The sequence below is a fragment of the Sinohyriopsis cumingii genome, unplaced genomic scaffold (assembly GCF_028554795.1).
Source record: "Sinohyriopsis cumingii isolate HCF-2022 unplaced genomic scaffold, ASM2855479v2 utg000360l, whole genome shotgun sequence".
Taxonomy (NCBI): Eukaryota; Metazoa; Mollusca; class Bivalvia; order Unionida; family Unionidae; genus Sinohyriopsis; species Sinohyriopsis cumingii.
In genome coordinates, this window is record NW_028315892.1 from 2954250 (window position 1) to 2980727 (window position 26478).

The 26478-nt window shown below is 37.4% G+C and overlaps 1 protein-coding gene across 1 annotated transcript in view; it reads left to right on the forward strand.

Annotated features, from left to right (window-relative positions):
• Nucleotides 1-26478, forward strand: part of LOC149774259 (uncharacterized) — a 70829-nt gene that overhangs the window by 20095 nt on the left and 24256 nt on the right. Inside the window, exons 4-5 of the mRNA XM_089945529.1 lie at nt 3100-3233; nt 23372-23504. Coding sequence (XP_089801655.1) covers nt 3100-3233; nt 23372-23504 — 267 coding nt within the window. The remainder of the gene's footprint in view (nt 1-3099; nt 3234-23371; nt 23505-26478) is intronic.

Sequence of the window (26478 nt, forward strand, 5' to 3'; positions counted from 1 at the left end):
TGATGATGAGTGGTCAGTGAGCAATCAAATTGTTGTTCCTATGTCGTATAGACAGGAAATGCATAGTCTAGTCCATAAAACTCCTTAAGCTAGTCATTTTGGTGTCAGTAAGACCTATCACAAGATCCTGAATCATTTTTTTTTTTGCTGATTAAAATTGATGTTTATAATTACCATAGATCTTGTCACACTTGTTAAATGGTATGAAATCCCAAGCAGAAGATATCTAAATCACATCTGCAACCTATTCCTGCATTTGACCATTTGACAAGCCATTTAACAGAAGAATGGTAGACTGTTGATTCTTTACCTAATACCAAATCAAGCAAGCAATACTTGTTGACCATAATGTGTGATGTTGCTCTGAAATATTTTATTTTCGCGGGAGCTTATGTACAAGAGTATCACAGGAAAAGATAGACGTCTGTGAGGTGCATCAAAATGGGCGACGTACAATGCAATCCTTACAACCAGGGTTCGTCTGATGAAATCTCGTTAAGAAGAGTACGAGGGAATATATTATTGTCATTTCTGATCCTTTCTTTGCTAACATAACTAATATTTCTGAAGTAATGAGAGATATCACTAAAAGGTAGATTTCTTAAACGGTAAAGGTAAATACTTAAGTGCGTCAAAACTGGGGTTGAAAAAGATGGACCACCCTGCTGTAGTGTATGCGTTTTTGTTTTCGTAAGGTGCTATAAATCACTTAGATCTTCGAAAAAGCATACGGTTTGAGAGACGATTGAAACTTTGTTGCTAACGTACACCTTAAAAGAAAGGACTGAAAGAGTTATCGACACAAAATGAATGCCGTAAAGCTCCGTGGGGATGAGCCATTATGTCTGGAAAAGGAAAAACTTTAGAAATTTAGAGCGCCGTCTGATGTCATAATGCCATGATAAGCTCTAGTATGCCATTGTGACAACAGATGGCGACACGAGCTGGAAAACAAAGACGATACTGATAAAACTTAATATTTTCATTGTTGCAAGGCCAAATCTGTATGAAAATAGCAGTTGGAATGATGTAATTTTACGATACTGATAAAACGTAGTATTTACATTGTTGCAATGCCAAATCTGTATGAAAACAGCAGTTGGAATGATGTAATTGTAAAGTTTATAAACAGAATATACAAAACTTGTAATAACTGACATATCGTTTGTCATACGATAAACTACAGAATCAATTCAGTAGTTGGCATATCGCAAGATACAATGACGCAGAAGGAAAGTAGATTGTAAAACTTGCAATCAACCATTTACAGCTTGGATCAATGAAAAAAAGAAAATTCATGACTAGAATTATGAATGTAGCACTTGCAAGCAGTCATTTACCATAATGCAGAAGGAAAGTAGCACTTGCAAGCTGCCACGTACAATCTGCATCAATGAAAATACAATATACATTGATAGAATTATGAAAGTAGTACTTGCAAGCAGCCATTTACAATAAAGGATCGAGGAAGATTAGGAAATACACGCATATAGTTATTGCGGTAATCCCCCTCCATATCCGACAACACTGATTTGTATTACGACTTTACATAATTGATGTCGTATAGGATTTTGCCAACACGCTATAATTGAAAAAGAAACGAATCGCATAATACGTTCTAAAATGTATTCATATCTTAATCATACTCACAAATTGAATATTGTTGAGTGAACAAAAAGTACCGTCTTCTATAAAACGGACATTTCAAGATAGTCAGTTGATTACATGTATTCATAGCATTGACACAATATATCCAAACTAACCTACACCATGAGCATATGTTGTTTACTCAGTTTCTTTAAATTCGTTAATAATCGTTCTATTTATATGAATGATTCTAAAAAAAGTCTTTTTCATAAACGAAGTTATCCAATACTGATTGAAAACAAACACTATGCTCTGTAAGTTTTGTTTTGATTCTTGGTTGTTGTTCCTTACTTATTTGGTTGATTTTTGTATTCAAGCGTTTAACATTTCCTTGAAATGCATTATATGTTCAAACCGTTCTATATATTTATCCTAATACAAATTTATCTATTTGTAACGTTTTGAAACAGCCTACTTTCAAAGCTATTATTGCTTATTTCAGTGTCTTCATATTTAAACAAGATTTGTACATTTGCATATTTCCTCGACATCCCTGGGTATCTATCTGTCTATCTATCTAACTATCTATCTATATATCTATATATCTATCTGTCTGTATTTCTGTCTGTCTGTATGTCTGTATTTCTGTCTGTATGTCCATTCGTCGGTCTGTCTGTCCGTCCATTTATCCATCCATTCATCCATCCATCTATTATTTATGTGTGTGTTTGTGAGTCTGTCTGTCTCTCTGTGTGTATGAAGAGATGAATATAATAGCATGTACGCTGTCAAAATATTTCCTAACTTGCTCCGCTCAAATTTGCTTACTATGGCCGAATTTGCGCAATAAAAGTGTGTAATGACATTTGCTCCAGCAAGGTCCTAAAGCCAACATGGTATGCATTTAATACATCCAAAGTTTAAAATGACTATATATATATATATATATATATATATATATATATATATATATATATATATATATATATATATATATATATATATATATATATATATATATATATATAATATGTTTTTGTGTGTGTTATTTGTCTGAGTGTGTATATGCTAGATTCGTGCTACGTTACATTTCACAAGTGTGTACAAAACAATTTCGAGGGTGATAGTTTAGATTTGCAAAGAAACAAAAATTATAATAAGTTTAATGTCTGTATTGTCTTAGCACATCTTTGAATTGTGCTATATGGTGGATGAATAACAAAACACCTCACAGGCTGATGATGTGATATGCCAACGAGATTAAATGTATGAACTTATATGCAATTATGCAAATTTCTTTAAGATATTATTGGTAGAATTTAAACGTAAAGTAATGTCGATGTGACAGAAATCAATGATTTAGTAGAGCAGTATTTAGACATTAAGTTGAAACAAGCGTGTCTAACAAAAATAAATATGATGCTTTAAAGTTCAGACCTTCAATTGGCTTGAAACTTTGCACATATACATATTAATGTAATAACTAGAATACTGTATGTTTAACATTGACAGTCGCACCAACTAAGGATTGCAAACCGATCATAGAGAAATTAGGAAACAGTATCATTGCCAGTCTGAAAGCTAGCGATTGTGGCAAACCTGTAGCGATTCCGTACTGGAAGGATTATGGTAGTGTTTCCAACACAGTAAGTAAATTGACTCACTACTTACCTATTTTTCTGTCTATTCAGCTAAACCATCAAGTTAGTTCGGCAGATATGTGCAATTACTGTTCTTCTTCATATGATGCCTAAATATATTTGCCTATTTAATGTAATCCTAAATATAAATTCGTCATCTTCGATTGATCAGAATGGCAGTGCTCGTAATCTGTTTCCTAAAGAAAGGAAAATGGTACGATTTGCAGCATTTGAGTTCTCACAAAACGCTGCAAACGTTGCCTTTTAGAGTTTCATTGAAATGTTCTATTCTGATTCCCAGTTCAAACCCGTTCAAACCATCTTAATTCCTATGACGTGGAATGAAGAAAGAGTCAACTTTGTACCTTTTTTCTCACTAGATCACACCTAGAAATAACTATTTGAAAGAATGGAGGAAACCAGAGAGAGAGAGAGAGAGAGAGAGAGGGGATCTGAGTAGATAGTTCGGCAGATGGAGTTCGCTGATATTAAAACTTGTGTACAATTTCTAATCCAACAGGTAAAACAGAGCAAGCCATCTGATTGTTTACATCTGTGCAAGAACATATACTCTTTTCTCCATTCGTTTTGACGATGTAAATAAACTCATTATTGTGAGTAATGGCTTCTTAGTTATAAGCAATACTGTATAGAAGTGTTTACTACACAATCGTTAGGATACGTTCCTTGCATGTTTCACGATGTTTAATATTTAATATGTAACACATAATATGAAACGATATGACATTTAAAACAAAACTCATGCAAAAGCGGTATCAAATACATCGAAACAGATGTTGGAGAGTTTCATTTTATTCAAACAAATTGTTTGTTACTTCACTATCATTTATTTGAAGGAGTGAACTACAATATATCAGCTTTTGAGCTGATAGGATATTGTGTAATATAACCAGAGTATGTGTCTTTTTTATTGTTTTTACATTTGTTTATGGCTTTCTTAGAATTTAGTGATTATCTGTGTCGTTATGGTGGATCTGTGTCGGGAAGATATTTCTCAAGCCGCATACTTAGCCATTTTCTAGGAGCAGACGTACTAATGTACAGTATTCACGAGAGATTTGATAGTATAGAGTAGTTTCGTGAAATGGACCCTCCATAAATTCTTCGTAATTTGTAATATGAAGCCATCTTTTTGTTAAGTATTTGAGACTTGTACCGTTGTGCACGGCGCGTTTTTGCTAATCGTCGGCTTACACACTTTGCTGATGAATCATACAAGTGTGAAACACGAGAACGCCTGCAAGTACGAAACCAGATTTTCCTGATATGTGGTCGTTAGGTAAGTAGGGAAATTAATGTAGTATATGCGAGCTTAATAACCCTTCACTTGACAACGATCAGTGTCTTGATATCTTTGGAAACTTCATTCCACACTAACGTAGGTGTTTGATTCACTCGGTAATGAGTCCTCATTCGTTTATCAATATACACAAAACATAAAAGGCGTACAAAGTCAAATGTATAATACCACTTATTTTCACTTTACCCCTCATAACAGCACAAGAGGCGAGAACCCCCTTTTGCCCAATCATCAGCTTTATTATCATTATTATTATTATTATTGATGAAGGTGGTGGTGAGATTAATTGTGTTATTTGGGTATTATTACGTCTGTTCTCTTTTTCTAACTGCTGTTGCAGTTACTGTTATGGCTGCTGTGGAAGCCGTTAAATGTCATTGACCCATTCAATTTGCATATTACGTCAGTCATTTGTAGTGATGTATATAGAAAGATTCGTCGTTTATTTTTATTTTCACCCTCGAACACATCTACTACAAGGAATGAATAGATGATAACATAGTCGTACGGTGTTTGCTTCATTGTAATATTTTTCAAAGATTATGATTTCTTTATATACTGAACTTTGTTACATAAGACAATGTCTTCGACACGTGTACACATATAAGAAATGAAACTTGGAATGAAAGAATTAGACTTTGAGTCGAATTTATATCAGTAGGATCAGAACTAATGCCTTTGTACTTTATTCTTGCGGATTTATAAAGATAACTACACGCACCTTTATATGTGGAACCGTATGTCCGTCGAGGCGACATTATTGTTTAAATGGGTCGCCGAGTCTTATTTCGGCAGAGGAAGCGAACGTTAAAGTTACGCCCTGCTACTGTGTAAAACACTGGCCAGCTTATATGAGAACATCCATATTTAGAAGAATTAAACGTATATATTGTTTATTCGTAAGGGTACCTAATAAGTTCTCAAAGCCCAAAAAGCACACACGAACTGTCTCTTCAAACGGAACGCACATTATACTATGGAACGAATTACAACAATAATTACTGCAACATTTTTTAAGATACTTTTGAAATTGCACATACTGCCTCAGAGTAGATATGTGGGGTAACTTTGCAATATATAGCCACTGAGAATATGCTATTTTGTAACAACAATATTAATAACTTGGAGCTTGACAGTTTTGCTGCTGATTAAGCTGTATTAAGACATAAGCGTTAACAGCGTAGGATAATACAAATAAACAGAATCGTCACTAGAGTAAACAATAGAGTTTGATACCCAAAATCGTAGTCGTAGTGCCAAAGAAATAAAACGATACTATCTGCAACGCACTGATTAGCTGTGACAATCAGACGGTTCAAATGTATAATTAATATATGCATATCAGCTGGTAAACATTTGAAAAAGATCCATGATCTTTCAAGGGACATAATATAAAAAACACAATGGATTACATTAAATAGTCCAGAACTATTACGTCAAACAAGCTATTAGAGCCCTCACATATTATATGTTAGTATCATTGCCTTAATTCAAGTTGTTGCTCACATAAAGTAACTGAAGTCTTTCCATATTAAGAGAAATAGAATCAGAAGTGGATCGAAACAATGTAGAGAAGCATGAATGTATGTTTTTGACCTCCATCTGTAAGAAGTTTATTAACCTTACAAAAACAAGAATATTCTGGCCGTCATTTTCGCACAAATTTAGCTTTAAAATAAATGAGAATGAATGTAAAAGTGATTGACAATGAAAACAACAGTGTTTTTTTTTTTTTTAATATGTAAGTTTTCACTTAGTCTTAAAACAGACAACTCAAGTAGCAGCTCGGCACACTAAGTATCTATAAATAATCCGGTTTTTGGGAAAATCCCAAATGATGTGGTAGCAGCATTACGTTTTAGCAGGTACAATCTTGGTTGCTTTCAAATGCTGTAGGGATACACCTTTCACCGACGTTATCACGAACTCCAATCATATATTTGGCTATTACATCCAAAGGTCTGTGACGACTCATTTGATTGCCAAAGTATTTCCATGTTGTCTTTGTCGTGGTTAAACTTCGTTATGCGAATTTGTATTTGAGAATGCTATTTTAGTTGAAATCTTGAGTGTGTATCGTGCTGAGTTAAACTGAGGACTTTGCCCAACTTTTAAGAACTAATTGCAACATAATACTGTAAAATAATTAATATGTTAAGTTTGTTACTATATTTATTATTTTTCGAGAAGATGTAAACATGGGTAAGACAACAAATCCACATCCTGACGTTGAGCTAATGTTTGCCAGCGCACATACGATCGCTTTGGATGCCCGAAATACATAATATAAAAGGATGATTCCTGACGAGATTTCGAATAGAGATGTAAACTTTACAATACATTTCTCAGCCAGACTGTGCCTGAATGGTCGTGGTATCACTGGTGTGTTCGCTTACTGGTACGCGATGATGTAAAGTCAAGGATCTTTCACAAAATATGTCTTTTAAAAATAGATATCCAAGCACAAGTGCAGGTGATTGTTATTTGGCACCACGCGGTTCGGAAAAGGATGTTGTGCAAACTAAGGAAATTTGTAATGATCCACTGGACACATCATCTGAGCAGATATTGTTATACAGTGTAGTGATGCATATGGGCCCTAGTACGCACATGAACCTTTCCCGAAAGACTTTGTTTTGGTAGAGGGGATAATGCAACTAAGTGATTCAGAAACGTAGCGCAAGTATCCAGAAGGACCGTGCACATGGAAGAAGTTCATTATGTATTTTGGAATGGATGTAGTCAACAAACGTAAAAGAAAAAAAAACTATTTTGAGTTTGATTCTGGTACGATCAGGCAGTCATCAGAGGGTAAAGACTAGTGCTCGGTCCAATTACAATAAAAAGGGGGAGAATGTACGCGACATAATACGAAAGTGAAACACAACAACATGTCAGGTATCATGAAAAGTTTAAATAATGTATTGATTCTATGTTTCTTGAAGTTTCCATCATATTGTTTCAGTGACATAATATTGCGTTTGTCCATTTTAATTTTGAAATTTTGCTTGATTCACCTTTTTGATCGTTTACGAAATAACATTTTTAAAATGTCAGTATGTTTGTTAATTTTTCCTATTAGTTTCATTACTTTTGTAGTAAATATAATCACTACAGTACAGTAACTGTGCTGTATGTATGTGCGTGCGCATGCATTTATGTTTTCTCACAACGGACTATGTGAAAAAAATTTTCAGCACTGTATCGCTAGTACATTCATAGCGCAGGGTGCAAACTGAATTATGGAGAAAGTAGGGCAATGATTGATCGAAGATATATATTTATTATATTATATGTAAGGAATAGGTTTTATAACATTTCACTTTTAAATACAAGGATATTTGATTGTAATATACATGACTACATGGGTATTGAAAGACTATAGCTCATAAATAAATATATATCTGCAGTTGACTGGTACTCTTAAAACTCTGGACTGTGAACATTAACATAGGACTTTTTGAAGGCCCCATTTACTAGTATTTAGTTTTGTACCGATGAACAGGGATGGTTAAATCGCCGTATAGGAAAAGGACCATTTAATAAATAGTGTCATTATCTAGTGCGGCTACTCTTGTGACATTTCTATTCAGCACATTCGTGAAATACGAGGTCATCAAAGGACACATGGCACTTGCTAAACGTGAATGGGGATACTATAAACGGACGTAAAAGAAAGACTTATTCACTTTTTAACTTGCAAACTCTAACTACAAACAAAATCTCACAAAATATTTGACAAGCTACCGAAACGAAGTGCTTATAGACATACTTCTATTTTTTTAACTTACTAACACACAATTTACAATTTAATTAATATTTATTTTCAAGAATATTGGGGTAGCCTTGATTTCTATGGTATTATTGCATTCGGCATACAAGATGACGTTCATCGTCTCGCCTAGAGCTTTAGGAAACTGACGTTCCACTCGAATCAGACCTGATTTTATAGGGTGGAAATGTCCCTCGTCGCTGCCTTGGTCTGGAGTGAAATCAAAACATCACAAAGCATTAGCCTCCTGCATAATCGTCGTACGAAATTCCACGACTGGTGTTGGTCAGTAACTGTCGATGGCTTCATACAGGTATAATTCATCTTGGCACTAAAGTCAGGTTCAAAGGGTCTGGTACACAAGGTCTTGCCATCACGACTGACTTCAATTTTGGACACGTCGAAGTGCTAAAGGTTGAAAGGATTTATTTTGCCAACGATTAAACGCTTGGGTAACTATCCTTGGAATAGATCTTCGATCATGGAATGCAGACCCTTGCAAATGGTGAAAGTGTTTACTTCCACGCGTCGTATAGGATACTTTGCGGTGGTTCTACTTAAATTATGACTGATGTCGTTTCCCACTTTAGGTAACACTTCCACGCGTCTCACTTAGAGTCTGGCTTCTTGGATGACAGTTTTGTAAAGAGTATCACCCGCGGCCATCAAATGGAAAGCGCCAATGCTGAGATTCAGTCTCAGGCAAATACTTTTCTTTCAACCACATGTCTAAATGTAAACGATCCATCCGTTCTAAACTACGGTTTGCTTTGATTTGTTCGTTACGGTCTTTAAACCCCACATTCCTTTCCTTTAGGACAGTGAACTTGCCTGGTGTGCCAGGTTTACTTACCACGGAGGCATCCAGATGAGTGTTCTTGACTTGTTTTCCGTACGTCAAGAGATTTTCCAGATACGCTTGGTAAGGGTAAATGTCAATGCTGTTACTGACCAGTTTGTTATTCAAGTAGAAATCCACTTTTCTGAACAAGGAATGCATTAAATTTTTGACGGGATCTACTTCATCATTGTCACCTAGTCTAGTGCTGCGATCATCGATCACTTTCTCTTTCAAGTACAGGTATTGCAATTCAGATCTATGTAATCATCCGGTTGTCCTTTAATTTCAAACTCGATGTGAGCTGAATCCGTCAAAGAGGAGATGGGATGAAATTAGACCCATTGGGATTCTTGCAGCATCATCATGGTGGGTGGCATGGTGAATAGTTCCAGTTCCGAACAGGCGCAAGACTCTCGGTGCATCATTTTTTGTATCTGTGATTCAAAACTCAAAAATGTCTAAGTCTCAGCCGGTTCTTCTTTTCTTAATCTTTCTTGCTTTATGAGTGTGGAGTATTATGAAGGAGTGTTTTCGTCGTCTCTTTCTGCCTTGTCTTTTGCTGTGGTGTCAGGGAAGTAGGAATGACTTGGTAGCGTCAAGTACATTTATTGGAGTTTCTAGCCGTACCAAAATCTCTTTGCCTGTTGGCAGCAATATATGTTTGCCTTCTATCAAGAAAGTTTCTTTGGAGTTTTGTTCGTTGATGATGACATTTTGGAGAAACTCTTTTCGGTGTGTCAATGCAGCATCTTTCAAAGCATGCAATCCTCGTGTCACCACCGGTTTCAACACCGGGGCCACAGAACGAAACGCCGATTTCAACATATTTTCTAAACTATGCCCTCGCTGTCGAGCGACACCTCGGTACACTGGATACATGTTTTACGTGTCGCTAGAGAATCGTTTTTGAAAATGGAGTTTCTGCGTGACTTTTCCTTTGGTGAATGAAATATTTTGTCCCTGATCTCCTTTTATAGCATTGTTGACAGTGTCAAAATACGACTTGCTAACGGGTAAATAGTGAGGATGTAGATATTCGCGGTGAACATCATAGGTGGTTGCACCTTTATCTTCAGCGTTCGTGGGAGATCCAATTCGAAAGGAATGGCACGCAGTAACTGCACGGAGGTGTCCCCGCCACGTTGTACTCCACTATATCGGAATACACAAAGATCAAATTGAGTCCTTGGTTCTGTTCTAAAGGGGATCGTGATTTCGAACTGAAAAGTGTTTTGAGTTTCAGTGATGTTTGTGATTTGTGTGGGATAAATCATTTCGACCAAAGCCACATCCCAATGAGCTTAATGATCTAATTGGATGACCTAAGGTGATTTGGCCGTGTAACAACACAAAGTATTGTGAGGAAACATCCCCATCGATGTGTCACTGGGTAACGTTAAGTAAAATGGGTTGTTGTTATTCATAATTCCAGAGTTCTGCTGCTGTCTGTGGGGTCAATTGAAGTCAGAGGAGTGTCTGAAAGATGATTATTTTGGAGGTTGTTGTTGTTGGAATGGTGACTGACATAGGACGCAAGGCTCCCGTTGTTCCCATTCGAGGAGTATTTCAGAGAAGGAATGTGGAGAAGGGTACCGATGCAACTGTTCAGTAAAATGGTATACAATTGTTTGTCTCCTTGTTGCAAACTCAGATTGGTAATTGCTGCACCAATGCCGCAATACACCAAAAAGATTAGGCAGAAAAAGACGATTTTCGTTTTAGGCGCACGTTCTTCACACTACACCCACAAGGTATGCTTTTGTAAATCTTGTAGAGAAGAACCAGATGAAGGAGTGGTTACTGCGGTGTTGGCTGTGGTTGAGGCTCGGTGGAAGGGCATGATGGTCACTTCTTTTTATAGTCGATGACTAGTGAAGCGTCGATCAAAGAATCAAAACTGGGATGATATCCTTTCTAACGTACTTTGACTTCTTTGACACGTCGTTTTCCCACTTTCCGGGTTCTTCATTCGCTAATGCTTTCGATGTCGTACACTTCGTCTTCTGTTTTGGTTACGCGTTGTAACCATGGTAAGTAAAACGTTCTTTTTAACACTTCCTCGTTGATGTCTCCCAATTTATGGATGGTAGGATAACGGCCACAAACTCGTCCAATACTAAACAGTTCAGTGGTCCAGCTGCTTAAGTAACCTTTGTCGAAAGTGCGTTTTGTTTTACCAATGCGCACCCAATCTCCTGCTGACAACACTTCACTTTTCTTTGGGGACAGTCACCATCGGAGACGTACCAAACATGCGCTCAGATATGAGCACTTCGTTTTCAGCCGTCACTTCTTGGGGGGAGGGGGTACGTCCAATGCTCCGATGGTAAGAATGGCTGTTCGCTTGAACCAAGTGCGGTACGTCGTCGATGTACTTGAGACTGCGTTGATGCGTAAAATATTTCCAATTGCGTGCTTTCAAAGTGCGTTGAAAACGTTTGTCGATGCTGGCTTTGGATTCGGGATTCTCGGTGGTGAACAAAATGAATGTTACACTTCTTTAATTCTTTTTGGAATTCTTGGTTCAGAAATTTGGTGCCTTTGTCACTTTGCCGGGTGACGACCGCTTTGTTTCAACACCAGTTTGTTGTCTCGCACTAATTCACTGCTCGATTTGGAAGTCAATGGTACGACCAAGGCAAAGTTAGAAAAGGCTTCGATAACACAAATGAAATATTTGTTGGTACGATTGTAGGTGGCCAAATCAGAGACATCGGCTAAATCGGCTTGCATTTAATGATCGTTAGCCTCTACGCGGGTGCGACGTCTCGTAAATTTTTAGCGAATAGGTTTGTGCAAATTATAGGTGGCTTGTTCTCGTAACCATCGTTGCTCTTGAGGTAAATGGAGACTTTACAGTCGAATTTTGGCATCAAGATACAATTCCTGAACTCCCCGTAACCTACAGGATGGAATGAATCGTACTAAATGCTGGCTAACACATTCTCCATTTTTGAATAAGTCAACCACTCTTATCTGGTGCTACAGGGTGAGATGGTGGTTTGGAAACGGCTTCACAAGTCCGATGTGTCACGGGAGTAGAAGTCGAAGGTAGTGGTGGTGATAGAGGTGGTAATGGAATGGCTTTGGCCTTCTTTTATTTTGCTTCTGGTTTCACTTCTTTGTTAATCACTTTTGTCGAAGGAAGAGTGGATATCATATTTTAACCAAGTATTTAAGTTCTTCTCGTGAAAGGGTTCTCAACGGACTAAATCGCGACAGTCTTTGCTGGACAAATCCAGCAAACTCTGTGACATACCCGATCTCTCTTGGACTTTCATTTCGGGGGCAGGTACTTTGTGATCAGCTTCCACTGCAGCTAAAGAGGAGGAGGGTGTCACCGCTGGAGGAGATTTTTTGGAGATGCGGGTTTTAGTTGTTTAATCAAATGAGGAGGAAAGGGTGTCAAATTGGGTTTGGCTGGCATCACCAGTAACGGAGAAGTAGAAGAAACTGAGGCTACTGGTGACGCGGGCGCCGTCGTGCATATCGTGGTTCACAAGTGTAAGGTTGTGTCTTGGCCGAAGTGTTTCTCTTGCCGGTAGAAGCTGTTTTCTGGTGGCTTTTCCTTTTTTAGGGACTTTTTCTTTTTCTGTGGGCTTTTTTCTGGGGCTGTGACCTGGTCTTGACACCGTTGCTCTTTTTATTCGTTGGTGTTTGCTTGGTTTTTCTGGGAGTGTTATTTGGGGGGGGGGGGACTTTGGGTGCATTAGGATCCTTTTTTAAGAGGGAGTGAATGATGACATCTCGTACATAACCGCTGTTTCCAGGTTTCAAACAGATTTTCTTTTTGGTTTGAGTGCCGATTCGTGGATCAGCCTATTGCTTCAAGGCAACATTGTTTCTCTCAAAACAGCGTTTGGATTGATGAGGAATGTGAATGACACATTGCAGTAATTGACGTGCTGTAACCGTAAACCATCGTAATACTTCTTTGGGACTGACTTTTAAGACACAAGTACTTGTTCATGGATTACTTTCGCGACTGATACCGTACAAGGCACGAATCAATTTGACTGGAAGTTGCAACTGAAGGGACGTCATGTCGACGCTGTGTCAGGCACAACCAAATTGACCGAGGTTTTTATAAATTTGTTTGTTAAGTCGACGACGGGGACGTGTACACGACAAGTCCTACGTCTTGGCAGCAGTGGTGAAACAGATGGGTACGAAATCGGAAAAATTCGTGATGGGAGAGGGTTTTAAATCCATGAATAAATAGGCGTATGGGGTTTGAGTGGCACTGTCGTACGCATGAGTAAGCCAAGGCGTTCCTAAGTGTTTGGCTAAGACTTGCACTTGCGATTTATCTCTAGGGCTTTTAAACAAGACCAAGTAATGAGCAATACCACTAATGGTGCAATGGGCTTTACTCTGATGACGCAAAGTTTTGGGTAATGTAAATTGCGCTGCCATTTCGATAACGCCTTTTGCGCGTAAACCACAGATTAATTTCTTCTTCGTCGTCTCCTAACATGTCGTCGAAGATGACCAGCTGGGTTTAAATGGTGTCAAACTCGATCTCGTCGTCTTCGCTAGGAATGCGTTCCACAAAAACGATGGAATCGTTTCGATTTTATCGCAAGAGTATATACGCCGATTGCTACTCTTTGTAACACCATACTATCCGTTGAGGTGGATGATCAAACGTTTGACAAATTCGGTTTAGCCTGAACCGCTAGGTCCGCAAATTAATATTTTAGAAGGACGGCGAAGATACAAGGCCTCCCAACTGGCACTCTAAGTGTATGTCAGTGACTTTGAAAGTGAAGGAAGAGGGAGTAGAAACAGCAGAGGTAGCCATAGTAGTGTAGGAATGTCACTTTTGACATGAAGACAAACAAGGCAAAATTTTTTAATACTTTTTCAGGACACGTCTATTTATTGTAATAGGAAAAAGCAAAAGACAAAAATACATAAAAGCCAAATGCTTAAGTGCAGCAATAAGAAACAAATCAAAACGATCAAAGTATAATATAGACAACTCACTGTACAGCACGAAGTTGGTAACCAGGGTGTCCTAGGGACAGTATGTAATGTTTCTGTAGTCTCTGCATTGGATACAGTCACACATGTGTCCTCCCAAAATGGTCTTTCGGGAATTCCAATGACAGTCCTGTCTTGAAGGGAGTGGTTGTCCTCGTTGACGGGTTCTTCCAGTACTGTCATTAACAAATGTTTAAAAGTTACTTTCTTCACTGGATATTTGAACTGAGTATCACAACTCTTGGGCATAATTGACCGCTTCTTTGGTCCAAACCTCGCAACATGAATGTTTCCAATCACATACATCTGTTCAATGAGGATGGAAGTCACAGGTCACACGCACATCATCGTACACATCTTCAGTACCTAAAAGTTGACGAATCTTTTTTTCCCGAAGAGGTCGAGAAGCATCCAGCTGAAAACGCAAGGCTTTTAAGAAAATGATTTGTCGTGTTTATTTAAAGGGAGCACTTTCGTGTTTTATTTGGAGGCAAGTACTGTTCGTAAAGAATCCACAAGGAATCGGCTAGTAAACGAAATCCCAGAAAGGAAGTCACTAAGACACACACCGCACGTCGATCCCAATATAATGGACACATTTCTCGTAATTGGTGTTGGTAACTCTCCACTGTTTAACTAGTCTCAATGATTTCCTTATACTGAATCTGCTGTATCACTACTGATAAAGGTCGTGGCATGGTAGTCTATTTTTATACTTCTTTTTGTCAGTGGCAATAAGTGTACTTTCTGCACCGAGATGATCGTACTCCAGTGGCGAATCTAAATGGTTTAGTCGCTAACTTGCACATCACACTCCGTTCAGATGTTTCCTCTTGAACTAAATGTACGGTATGTAAATGTTTTTGTAACACTCTAACTCTTCCTCTGGAATTCGTTGCAGTGTGTCTACCTTGTAGTAAAAAGAAGCAGTCACAACAAACCATTTCTTCTCGCCAACGACCAGTTTAACAATGTCTGACCACTGGAACACTTTCATCTGGTTCAGTCCTCTTATATTATTCAGGTACCAGTGTTTTAACGTAACGGATGCAAGTGTTTTTTGCGTTTCACTTGTATTTTGACCAGCTCTCAGTTGAAGCGTTCTCTCAATTCCACAGGCAAATCACGAATGTTCTGTTGTAAAGTATCCATGATTCGTGTCAGTCAGTATTATTTTATTTAAAATCTTCTCCCAGAGCAAAAGTAGCGGACATAGTGAGTAATTGCTGACCACTTTCATGGTATCGAACAGGAATGTCAATAACCTCTTCTAATGTAAATGATCTAAGGCGGAAAAATCGAATTAACGCAGACTTGTAGACTTTTTCACTTTCCTCTTGTGAAGTTCTCGACACAAAATATTTACAGTCACCAAATGAGATTTTACTCTGGCAGGTCCCTGCCAAACTTCCTTTTAGATCTTTTCTTGCAATTCGTTTGGTAATCCTTTAATATTATTTTTAAATGGGGTTGAAATATTTGTCTAGGTGTTGTCCAATGTTTGACTCCTAGCCAAGTTGGTTTCTTAAGCGACATGGTATGCCACTTCAATGACTAGGGTCCCACTAAAGATAGGTAGTAACAATCCGGAGACCATTGAGTATGTTCCAGGTAAGCCGATATCTTTATGTTCCCACTGGTGATGTGACACACCGCAACTGAAGCGCTTGATTTTATCCCCACAAGTAGAAAATTCCGGCTCTGGCTAATTCTTCACTGAAAGGTCCTCCTAGATATTTAGGCCATTTTCCTTGGAAGATTTGGAAGCGACTTTCAAAGTCGTAGTATTCAGGCAAACGCACATAAAACGAATATTCGTCTTTCACAGGTTCGTTGTGGTGAGTCTAGGGTAAAATCCGAATGTGTTTGCACAGTTTTTCATGACATTCGTATGGTGGTAGACGCATGGATTCACGCGGAGATTAACATTGACAATGATCACCAGTAAAGGGTCCAAGATAACGACTATCATCGCTTTCCCATCCGTCAGGTTTGGCACGCACAACATCACTTTCCACGGGGGGTGTAGTGATTGTAGTAATAGTAGCAAAGTTCCCATGATGTGGTACTGCATCGGTGAGGTCACTGCGTACGGGATCGCTCTCATCGCAAGGAGTATCATCATATTCCACTGAGAATCAACGAACTTGAATTGAGCCTGTCTGTACTTCCTTTGTGCTTCTCTGAAAGAATTCAGCTTTCTCGCTTGGTGTTGGTAGTTACAATGTATACGGTCTTAGACGTTTTCCCCTTTTATATGCTGACCAATATCTACGTGCCCGTACTGTAAAGCAAAGTGATCGGGAAGCCGCAATCGCATTCAAACGGTGATCGTACTCGTGTTGCCAGATTTCCATCACCTCTTATCCTTGTTTTTCTCACTTCATGCGTCGTAGACAAGTGGCCTGGTACAAATTGTTCATGGTACGTTTTAAAGATATCTTTTTGGTGCCACGTTGAGGTTAGGAAAAGGAACATACGTGAAATAAGCATCCTTTACACTCGAACAAGATCGGAGGGTTTTCTAAGTCACAGCCATCTGTAAAATACGTTCCGATGGTCTTTTCGTCTCCTGCGTTGCGGCTGTGTTGGATCCATTTGTCTTCCTTGTCACACAAATATTGTAACCAGCGATATCTTTGACCGAGTTTTGACGTTTAACAAAGTTTGTGGTTTGAGGGCTGATGAGAGCAAGGGTGTTTTGGGGCATTAATCGTTGGTGGTACACTAAGGAACATGCTTTGGCAATGGTGCAGGCTTCTTTCAAAGGATCGATCCCTCCGTGCTCCATGAAAAGATCTCGAAATTTTCCACAGAATCGCCGTAAAATGTCCACGTCTGAACGAAAACACTTCAACATTTCTTCCTGGAAGTCGAAAGGAATCCGATGCGTAAACCTGGTACCAAGCGTATACAGTATCGGTGCGCATGTTTTCAGGATCGTAGTAGTGTGCCTCAGGAAAATTGGTCAGATTGGTGTGTTGACTGGCTTCGGTATTGAAAAAGTGCGGCAAATAGCCTTTGGCGATTTATACTATTCCAAACGTTTCAGGCATTCGACTCAAAGGCACGGCCAAGTAACTCATCGAATCTTTAAACTGTACTTGCCCCACTTGCATGGAAATGTGTTTGGCTCCGTTCAAAGTCACATTCGGACGTTCGCCCCTTTGTTCCGTATAGTATCTTAAAATAAACTTTCTATCGTATCCCGAGAAATTGTGAGCCATCACCGTGGCATGACGATATACGATCTCCGTAATGTTATATATCCTCTTGGCCCCAGTTTCGTGGTTGGGGTCCAAGTTCCATTCGGCGTGTTCGGTCCCCGAACGATTTTTTTCAAGTCCTCCAGGAATCTTGCTCCAGTGAGGAAAATGACTAAAGTTAGGTTATTTGATGCACTTCTCGCACGCTCATTTTGCCATGCAGAAATTAGGAATGTGAATGCCATGCTTTTGCATGCATTCGAAATCGAAAAAGATGAAACGTGCCTTTCTTCTGGTTATCGTCTTCCTCTTGATGTTTCGAATATTGTTTATGAATGTAGCATTCGTGTTCCAAGTCCATGATTTAGTGACAAATGTGACATCGTTTCTTTCCTGAACATACGTGATTCTCAGCAGTATTGCTACTTATCACTTGTCCACAAGTAGTGCACAATCTTAGGAGCTGACAAAGACTTTTCTGCTCTGAACCAAGCGTCTTCAGATGTTGTTGGTAACAGGTTGGACTGACAAAAGTGATCTGACAAGCAGGGCAATGCACTCGTTCTTGTCCTTCGTCCAGACAGAGTTGAGAAGCCAAACATGCTGAGCATTTTCCGTCTTTGAAATCTTTGCCTCTAAACAATAGAGGTCCACGCACTTCTTAGGGTGTATTTTCAAGGTGTAGCGTGAAGCCAAGTCGTGCAAACTTTCGAATTTCAGAAATGCCGCATGGTGTGTCTTTGGATAGCCCTACTTGCTGTAACAGGAGTTCTGTTTTTCTTTGTTGTTTGTCTCGGCTCCATTTTTGAATTCTTTGCCAAGCTCTTTTCCATTCGACCGTTTCGTTCTTGTCGGTATACATTCGTCCCACTACATCTGGTCTTGAGGATTGTTAATTTGGACGAGGCTACACTTGACGCTACGAAGGTTGTCCACCAGTAATACCTTTTTGCGCCGGGTCCATTGGGAAAAATAAAAGTGGGTCACCAGCATTGTAGCATTTTCATAGGTGATGTGAAACTTGTCGTTGGATTGTTGCACGTATTGAATTCTGTCGATGACTTTGGAAGATGTCAATTCTGCTGGGCTGCTAAATTCGATCTAAACGGGGGACTTAAAATTGTCGTGATGAATAAAAAGTCAAAAGCGATCGTATTTTTGCATTCAGATTGCCGTTTCAGTTTGGTTAATAAAGAACCACACACCTCGGTGATGAACCCCTCTACTTTCTCTGATGGTACGATGGACTTGAAATCTTTAAACTTCACCGTGTACGTGTAAGCCATAGTTCAAATTTTCTAGAGGAGAGCTTTTCCGTCTCTCGAATGTGGTAGTAATTTGCAGGGTTTACTAATAGTGGGGAATGTTGGCTGGATGCAGACTCTCTGGGTTTGGATTCTAGATCACTCATTTCATCTACAAAATCGCTGCCAGGAATATGTGACAAGACTTCAGGTACCGTAGAAGGCGATAAATCACGTGTCTGCCTCTAACGTTCTTATCTGTTCAAAACGATATGATAGGACCGTTTCATTTTAAACTCCATGGGTCCCTTTATACCCATGTCAGATTAGTGTATATATAAAGAGGTAGTGTCTTCCCCTCCAGTTTTAATTTTACTCTCAAGCCGACAAGGACGATGTAAGAGCCCACACAGTTCGAACTTCTGATCAGAGCGTTGAAAGGTGCCGTACGTAAGCATTAATCAGACATGCCGTCCTTTCGAGATAAAGTTGATGATACTTGCTATATCTGTAGGAAGAAAGGACAGTGGGCTTCAGAATGTCCAGACCGCGAAAAAAGCAAAACAGGTGTCGGAAGAGACAAAGGTCAAGATGCCTGTTATCATTGTAAAGACAAAGGACATTTGTCTTCAAACTGCCCTAATAAACACCAAAAGCAAGATGAAGAGTGGGGTTCTGAACAGAAGGAAAAGGTACACTCCCCAAAGGGAGAAACCAGATACGTCCAGAAAGAGAAAAACGAAAATGAAAGAAGACGAGGAGAAAGTGATGCAGAAGAGGAGAAAAAACCAGTGAAAGTGAAGAAATTCAAAACATAGAGAGTGAACAAAGACATAGAAGAAGTCTATGAACTTTTTAAAGTGTTGACTTGTGTTGTAAGTTGGATTGTAAAATTTGTACCAGAATAGACCAGACAGAACACGTAAGTGTCTCTTGGTTTTTACTTTTTAGAATATGGATCTACACTCACACACTAACACACACGTACATCATGGGTAGAAAATTGATTTCGCGTTTTAATTGATTTTTTCAAAATGGATGCTATGTCTTTTTGAGAGAGGTTTGTGACCCTGAAAAGGACCGTTGGGATTTTGTTTTCTTAAAACAAATTCAGTAACGGGACGTATTCCACTTTAACTGCCTTAAGCTGTTGCCAAAGCCAACGTCTGGACTGGCTCCTGTCAATTTGATTTGGTAGAAATCACTTGGGGTGGTAGAACAGGCGCAGTAACAGGTCTGCGGTGTTTAGCTCGGGAAGGTGTTTCTTATCTTGGTCGAATTAAAGAAGTGTGACACATTTGATTCAGACTCCTTAACTCTGCCTAATTGTCTAAGAGTACCGTCACTGTCCCCCTTCTCTCATAATTCTTTTCTGCTGTTGCTTCTTCAGCCTGTCGTTTTCTTCTTATTCCTGTTCTTCTTCTTGCTGAAGCTGTTGATGTAGGAAAGCTTGTTCTGCTTCTTTCTGCTGATGTAAAAATTTCTCAAATTCTTCTTTCTGTCTCTGTTTAAAATCCTCGACGTGTGGTAAAGGAGAAGCTGGTGAAGGTGTTGGTACCAGAACAAATTATTTCGAGGAAGATAGGAAATCCACTAAATCCCAATTAAACTCAGCTTCTTCTGGAAGTAGGAATGTATTGACTTTGGTAGGCTCTGCACGTCTCCACGGCCGGTGCATCCCAATTCATCGTCTTCTTAATTTTCGTCATGTTCGAAACTTCTGTTGCATTGATTCACGGCGCACAGACGCTAGTGCACCTTTATAGGGAATGTGACGTCACAGTAAGTTCTCTTTGGACTGGAAGACAGACCCCACACTGTGACTGAATTTTGCAACGCTTGTTAGGATTGGTGAATAAACTCATTCCGTTTCAATCCGCTCTTCCACTATAAATAACCGCAGTTCACTGCATTCCCTTCATCTGTTCTCATCACAAGATGTGGACAAACGTAGAATCATCTACTCTAGTATCGTTAATGCTGTTCCGTACGGACTTACTCATGTATGTCAGATCATCATGGACATTTATCCAGATCACCGATACGAACCGAGCGTTTGGAAAAGAAAGCATTTATGTGGATAGTCAAGGCTGTTTGAAGAGAGTTTTCATCTACGGACCAAAAGTCTGAAGAAATTTGATGAAGAAAAGAAGACCCATGCGTTGCCCTCTATGTTAACGGAATCATGTTAACAAAAAAGGCCCTTTTTAGGGCTACTTATATGTCCCGAAAAAATTTGCTTTCTTGACTACATTTTTTGAGTCAGTTGTATAATTGTTTATGTGTGATTGATTGATCTTCATCCATCTATGTCTGTGTATTGAATGACTTATATATGTATAAGTCCCGCCAAACGTTCTAGGGTTGTTCCCGCTCTTTGGTCGTTATTAGTGTTAGCCCCTTGCTACATTTTTACCAATCTTCAGTACAGTGACGTAACCTTACCTGTTCCATTCGTATTGTCCGTATATAAGCCCATCCTTTTGTCCGGATATAGTCCCAATTTTCTGTCCTTAAATAGTCCAAATCTTTTGACCGTATCAATTTTGTCCGTAGAGTGTCCCAGGGGGTTCTGTAATGCATTTTCACATTGTCCGTATAGTATCCCCCTTCACTACTCTCGCTTAATATTCAACTTCCGCTTTATTTTGTGCACTTATAATAGCAAGTGACACATTCCAGCATTTTCTGAAATTTGCCTAATTTAAGAATTTACCTGACTAAATCTTTGAGTGATGTTTCTTTAAATGTTAACACGTAGGAAGTAATATATAAAGATTTCAGAGAGTCAAGTTATACATTTCTGTTCAATTTTCTTTGTAAATTTAATCTTGAGTTTGAGGTTTAAAAAGCTTAATTACAAATATAGTTTTTTGCAAGGATACTTTTGAGATTCTGTATCGATGGCATGACTATAACTTGCTACTCTTTAAACATTTATATATATTTACATCTACTTAACTAGCATTTTTGCTTAGTACTACCCTGTTTTCTAAATGGAACATTGCTGAAACGGGGAGCTAGTTCAATTACATTGTTGCAATTATAATGACATGTCGAAACAATTCCTCGCTTTGATCGAAACCGAGAAAGGTTCAACCTTCTAATTTAATACTGAATTTCACGTCGGCATATTGCTGTATGAAGTTGGAAAAGGGATAGAACAAAAGGTAATATTAAATCCCTTATTATTGTTAGATTTTGCAAAGGGATTCATGTTTCATTGTTTTGGAATAAAATTTACCTTTACCACTGTAGCAACTATATGGTCTTAAACTACAAACATAAAATATCAAACACCAATAGGTTTTGTAAAATTCAACAAATAATTTATATCCCTGGAATAAAAAGTGAAAATTCAAAAGCACGTAGAACATTTTGAGTTGAATTCCTAACGATGCTAAAAGTTCTATCATCAGTTCTAACGTAGAGATTATTCCAAATGAATTCCGGGATGTTCTGAATGACTTAATATCTTCAATGTGTTGATTTCCAATAATCTGGAATAGTGTTCATGTACTAACAGCTTTGGTGTCTCGCAATTATATAATCAAAATGTACCTACACGAATTCACAATAATCCAAATTAGTGATTTAGTCACCAAAAAGAAATAATTAGCACTTTGTAATTCAAAAATCATTTAAATATATAAATATTCTCAAATTTTAACATATCATATCTAAATTAATGATTCCACTGTACATGTTAAAATATGATTAAATAATTCTAACGAGATCATCTTTAAAATAAACTCCTAAGATACAACAAGAGGACCAGGATGGGGGTAAAATGTTCATTTCTAGACTATTCAAACTTTTAAACAAGGTCAAGTCTTTAACACAGATTTTAAAATAACATGACAAATATCAGGCAGAACAGGTTTTTCCAACCAATGTCCCCAATTCTGATCCAAATAAATATGGTTAAAATACAAGTAAGAATTATCTTAAAATATAATCTATACTGCTAGACACAAAGTTGCTATGTAATATGTTGTTTACAAAATGACCCTTACAAATTAAACCATATATATATATATATATATATATATATATATATATATATATATATATATATATATATATATATATATATATATATATATATATAATTGTGTGTGTGTGTATGTGTGCACAGTTTGAAGAAATAATTATTTTAAGAAGGCCTATGAAACCGTTCTTTTGACATCCCTATCCATCTCAAACGTAGGACTCGCAGTGCTCCTTACGCATAATGTATTATACAAAGTTATAATTGCAGTTCTGATATACTATAGAAATGCTTATCTTCAGATATTTATTAATTTCTAACAAAAATACTATCAAGAAGGATATTGCCAATTGGATTTGAATTTAACTGGGGTACAAGTAACGTATTATGCACGTGTTGTCCACTTATAATAAATATTTTGTCCGTAAAGCAATATTTCGTCGGTTCATTGATACATACCAAAATTCGTTTAAGCTGTATTTGTTTTAAAAAACTTTTTGAAACAAACTCTGACTGAATGTTTGACTTATGCATTCTATCAGCGTGCAAAATGCATGCAAATGGAAATGAACCGAACGAGAAACATTAAGCACAATGAACAGGAAAAACAAAACAATTCAATGGATTAATTAAGGGAATTTAGCAACAAACATATTTTGTAAAATTTCAACATTAATACCTCTAGTTTAGTTTATGTTACGAGGCGATCAAATAACAATTACATGCATTTTTGTAAATATTTACCATTACGAAACAATGCTTTATAACTATGTTCTGTTTCAGAATGAACCAATATTAAAGCTACCACCAGGAAAGGAAGCTAAAACATATTATGCCTGCATTAAAGGTGATGCCCTAACATGTGCGAAAAACGAAACGCCACAGGATTACTGTTCTGCATTCACTACAGAAGGAAGTAAGGCAGATTTAACTTTGTTCCATCACATGTTATAATGTAAATATGTAGTTGCGCCTAGATAGTACTGTTGGAGCGTGTTGACATAATAGCGTAGGTTTTATCAAACTTTTAGGAATGTATTCTCATCGTATTTTGTGATGATATCATTGTATTTTGTGATGTTATCATTGTATTTTGTAATTATATGTAAAGCTTCCAAATGTGTGTGCATGTATGTATGATGAAACTGCTTAGCCTGCTTGCACATGATCAGAGGGTTTTCTGTTTTTCCATTCTATGTTATATGGCAGTAAATATTGAAACGCCAATTGGACGTTAAAACCCCTGGATAATTTGACGCACGCTACATAATTTACATATCTATTAAGTGACACACTCGAAATATCAACCAGTTAGGAAGCAATGCCTTGTAACCCATATGACTGAGTGAATATGATACCTCCTTGGTCAAGTGGAAATGTTTTAATGCATTTTTTTCTTAAGATGCTTTTGAAATTGGATATACTGCCGCAGTGTAGACATGTGAAGTAAGTATGTAATGTACAGCCACTGAGAATATGTCTATATGGTAACAACAGCGTCCAATGATCTTTGAATTATGCTTGCACTTTATAACAGGCTTAACTATAGTTAATTATTTTATTATATTGATTCTGAAATGTTTCATAAAGCCATTGATTAAGTTATTCAAATGTAACTGGTAGTTTCCTAGAATGTCCCTATCCAGCAATACAACTTATTAGTCAAATAACAAATGTAATCTTCTTACGGAAACTTACATTCTTTGCTTGAATCAATCTGCATCCAGATTATTATTTTCATGCGATGATAGTGAATAAGATCAAGACGCTTCATTCAGTTATTAATAAATCATATATCTCTTTCAATTACTATTACACTGACATCATAGGCAATCAGTCAGATGTGTCATACAGATTTAGAACCAGTTATACTGGTCAGCTAAAACGGATACATAACTCATTACAGACGCTTTGCAGAAAATATGTATGTAAACTGTATATATATATATATATATAGCTGACTGTTCAAATAAAATTAACGCAATTTAGATAAAGACAATATATAATTAATTGAGGTAAAATCCTTAACATAACTACATATACGATACTTATTTTATCCTCATAGATGAGTGCATATAAAATGATTTCCATTTGAAAAGCAGGTACTAACTGTTAACGTGAGCAATTTCCTAGCTTTGATGTAACACATCGCCAATCTAGCAAAATTTTTAACTAATCGAACGCAGTTAGACTTTACAAACACATAAAGAAAATGAATGTTTATTCATCTGAAAATTGATCGTTGTGCGGACTGGGTTTACCCTGAGTAGTCATATAATTACGGGCAAATACTGTACGGTAGTGCACAGGAAAGTATGATCAATATTAGTGTTACCGTGCGGCCACTATTGTACAGACGTGCTGTTAAACGTTGTTACATATTTACATAGTTTCCACGGACTTCTTTCATAAGGCAGATGCTTATTTGTTCGCAGTAGCAAATACAAGTTGTGTAATGCTGGGATCGAATAATTAACCGCAAAAGATGACATCGTACGAAACACGATATCCAGGCAAAGACGCAGTAAACTAAGTCAGCTCCATAACACTTAAGACATTTCAGGAATCTAATTTTCCTTTTCCTGTGAAAATAAATATTTTATAAGACTTCTATCTATCTATCTATCTATCTATCTATCTATCTATCTATCTATCTCTCTCTCTCTCTCTCTCTCTCTCTCTCTCTCTCTCTATATATATATATATATATATATATATATATATATATATATATATATGTATGTGTGTTTATGTTGTGTTGACACAACAACATCAATACCACTGGCAACGTTGAACGTCTCAGTAATGCTTTTAGATAACCACTTATGATTGCTTATTGACAAAAATCTCTAAGATGATCGCCTTGTGTACACCAAGGTAAACTCAGATCAGGATTTGTAATTGGGAATATACAGATGGGAAGATGGACTTTGTCTATTCTGTAGGTAAATGCCAAATTATACCTTTCTGTAGGTCAGCATCAGGAATTAATTAATGTCAAGCAAACGCTAAAATGTATAAGTAAACAAACACTACTTAACATTCTTTCGTGAAAAATTGTGCAATCAAGCACGTTGGCAAAATATTAATCTGGAAGAGGTCAAACGCTCTTAATATCCATATGATACACAAGGCTAACAAGAACCAGGCAAACCATTTCAAATCCGCTGGGTACTCTGACCATTCTTTAGACGATGCAACAAACGGATATACAATGAAATAGAAAGGGAACTAATTAAATATTATATATATATATATATATATATATATATATATATATATATATATATATATATATATATATATATATATATACATGTGTATGTAAATAAACGAGATTTTCCGCGCTCTGTGTTTTCATTCTCACTCCGCACTAGTGACGTTAATTAGTTCTTCTTGTTTTTCTTTTTCATCGTCTTCTTCGTCTTATTCTCTTTTTCTGTGTTATTGTTATTATTATTATTATTATTATTATTATTATTATTATTATATATCATCCATTGTAATGTAAATATAGTCTTTGTTTCTTGTAGTGAAACTTATGTCCTATGCACAAGTCTAGAAGACAATATTAATGCATCTCCATAAATGGCACCAAATGAAAAAAGATATCCGTGCAATGAGGAGATACCTAGTCGGGTCTACAAACAGTATTGAGTTACAATACTGAGAAGTGTGCATCTTGACATGGTCACCTGTTCATATTACATATGTTCCTAAACCTCTAGTTATCTGATGCATTATTGTTCTATTCCTGTTGTTAACACCTCCACAGAATTTGGTTTAGACCGAAACCCTGGGAAACATTGTTGCCTGCTCCACGCTGTTTTTGACCTCTTGTTTCATTAAAGAGAGAGAGAGAGAGAGAGAGAGAGAGAGAGAGAAAATTA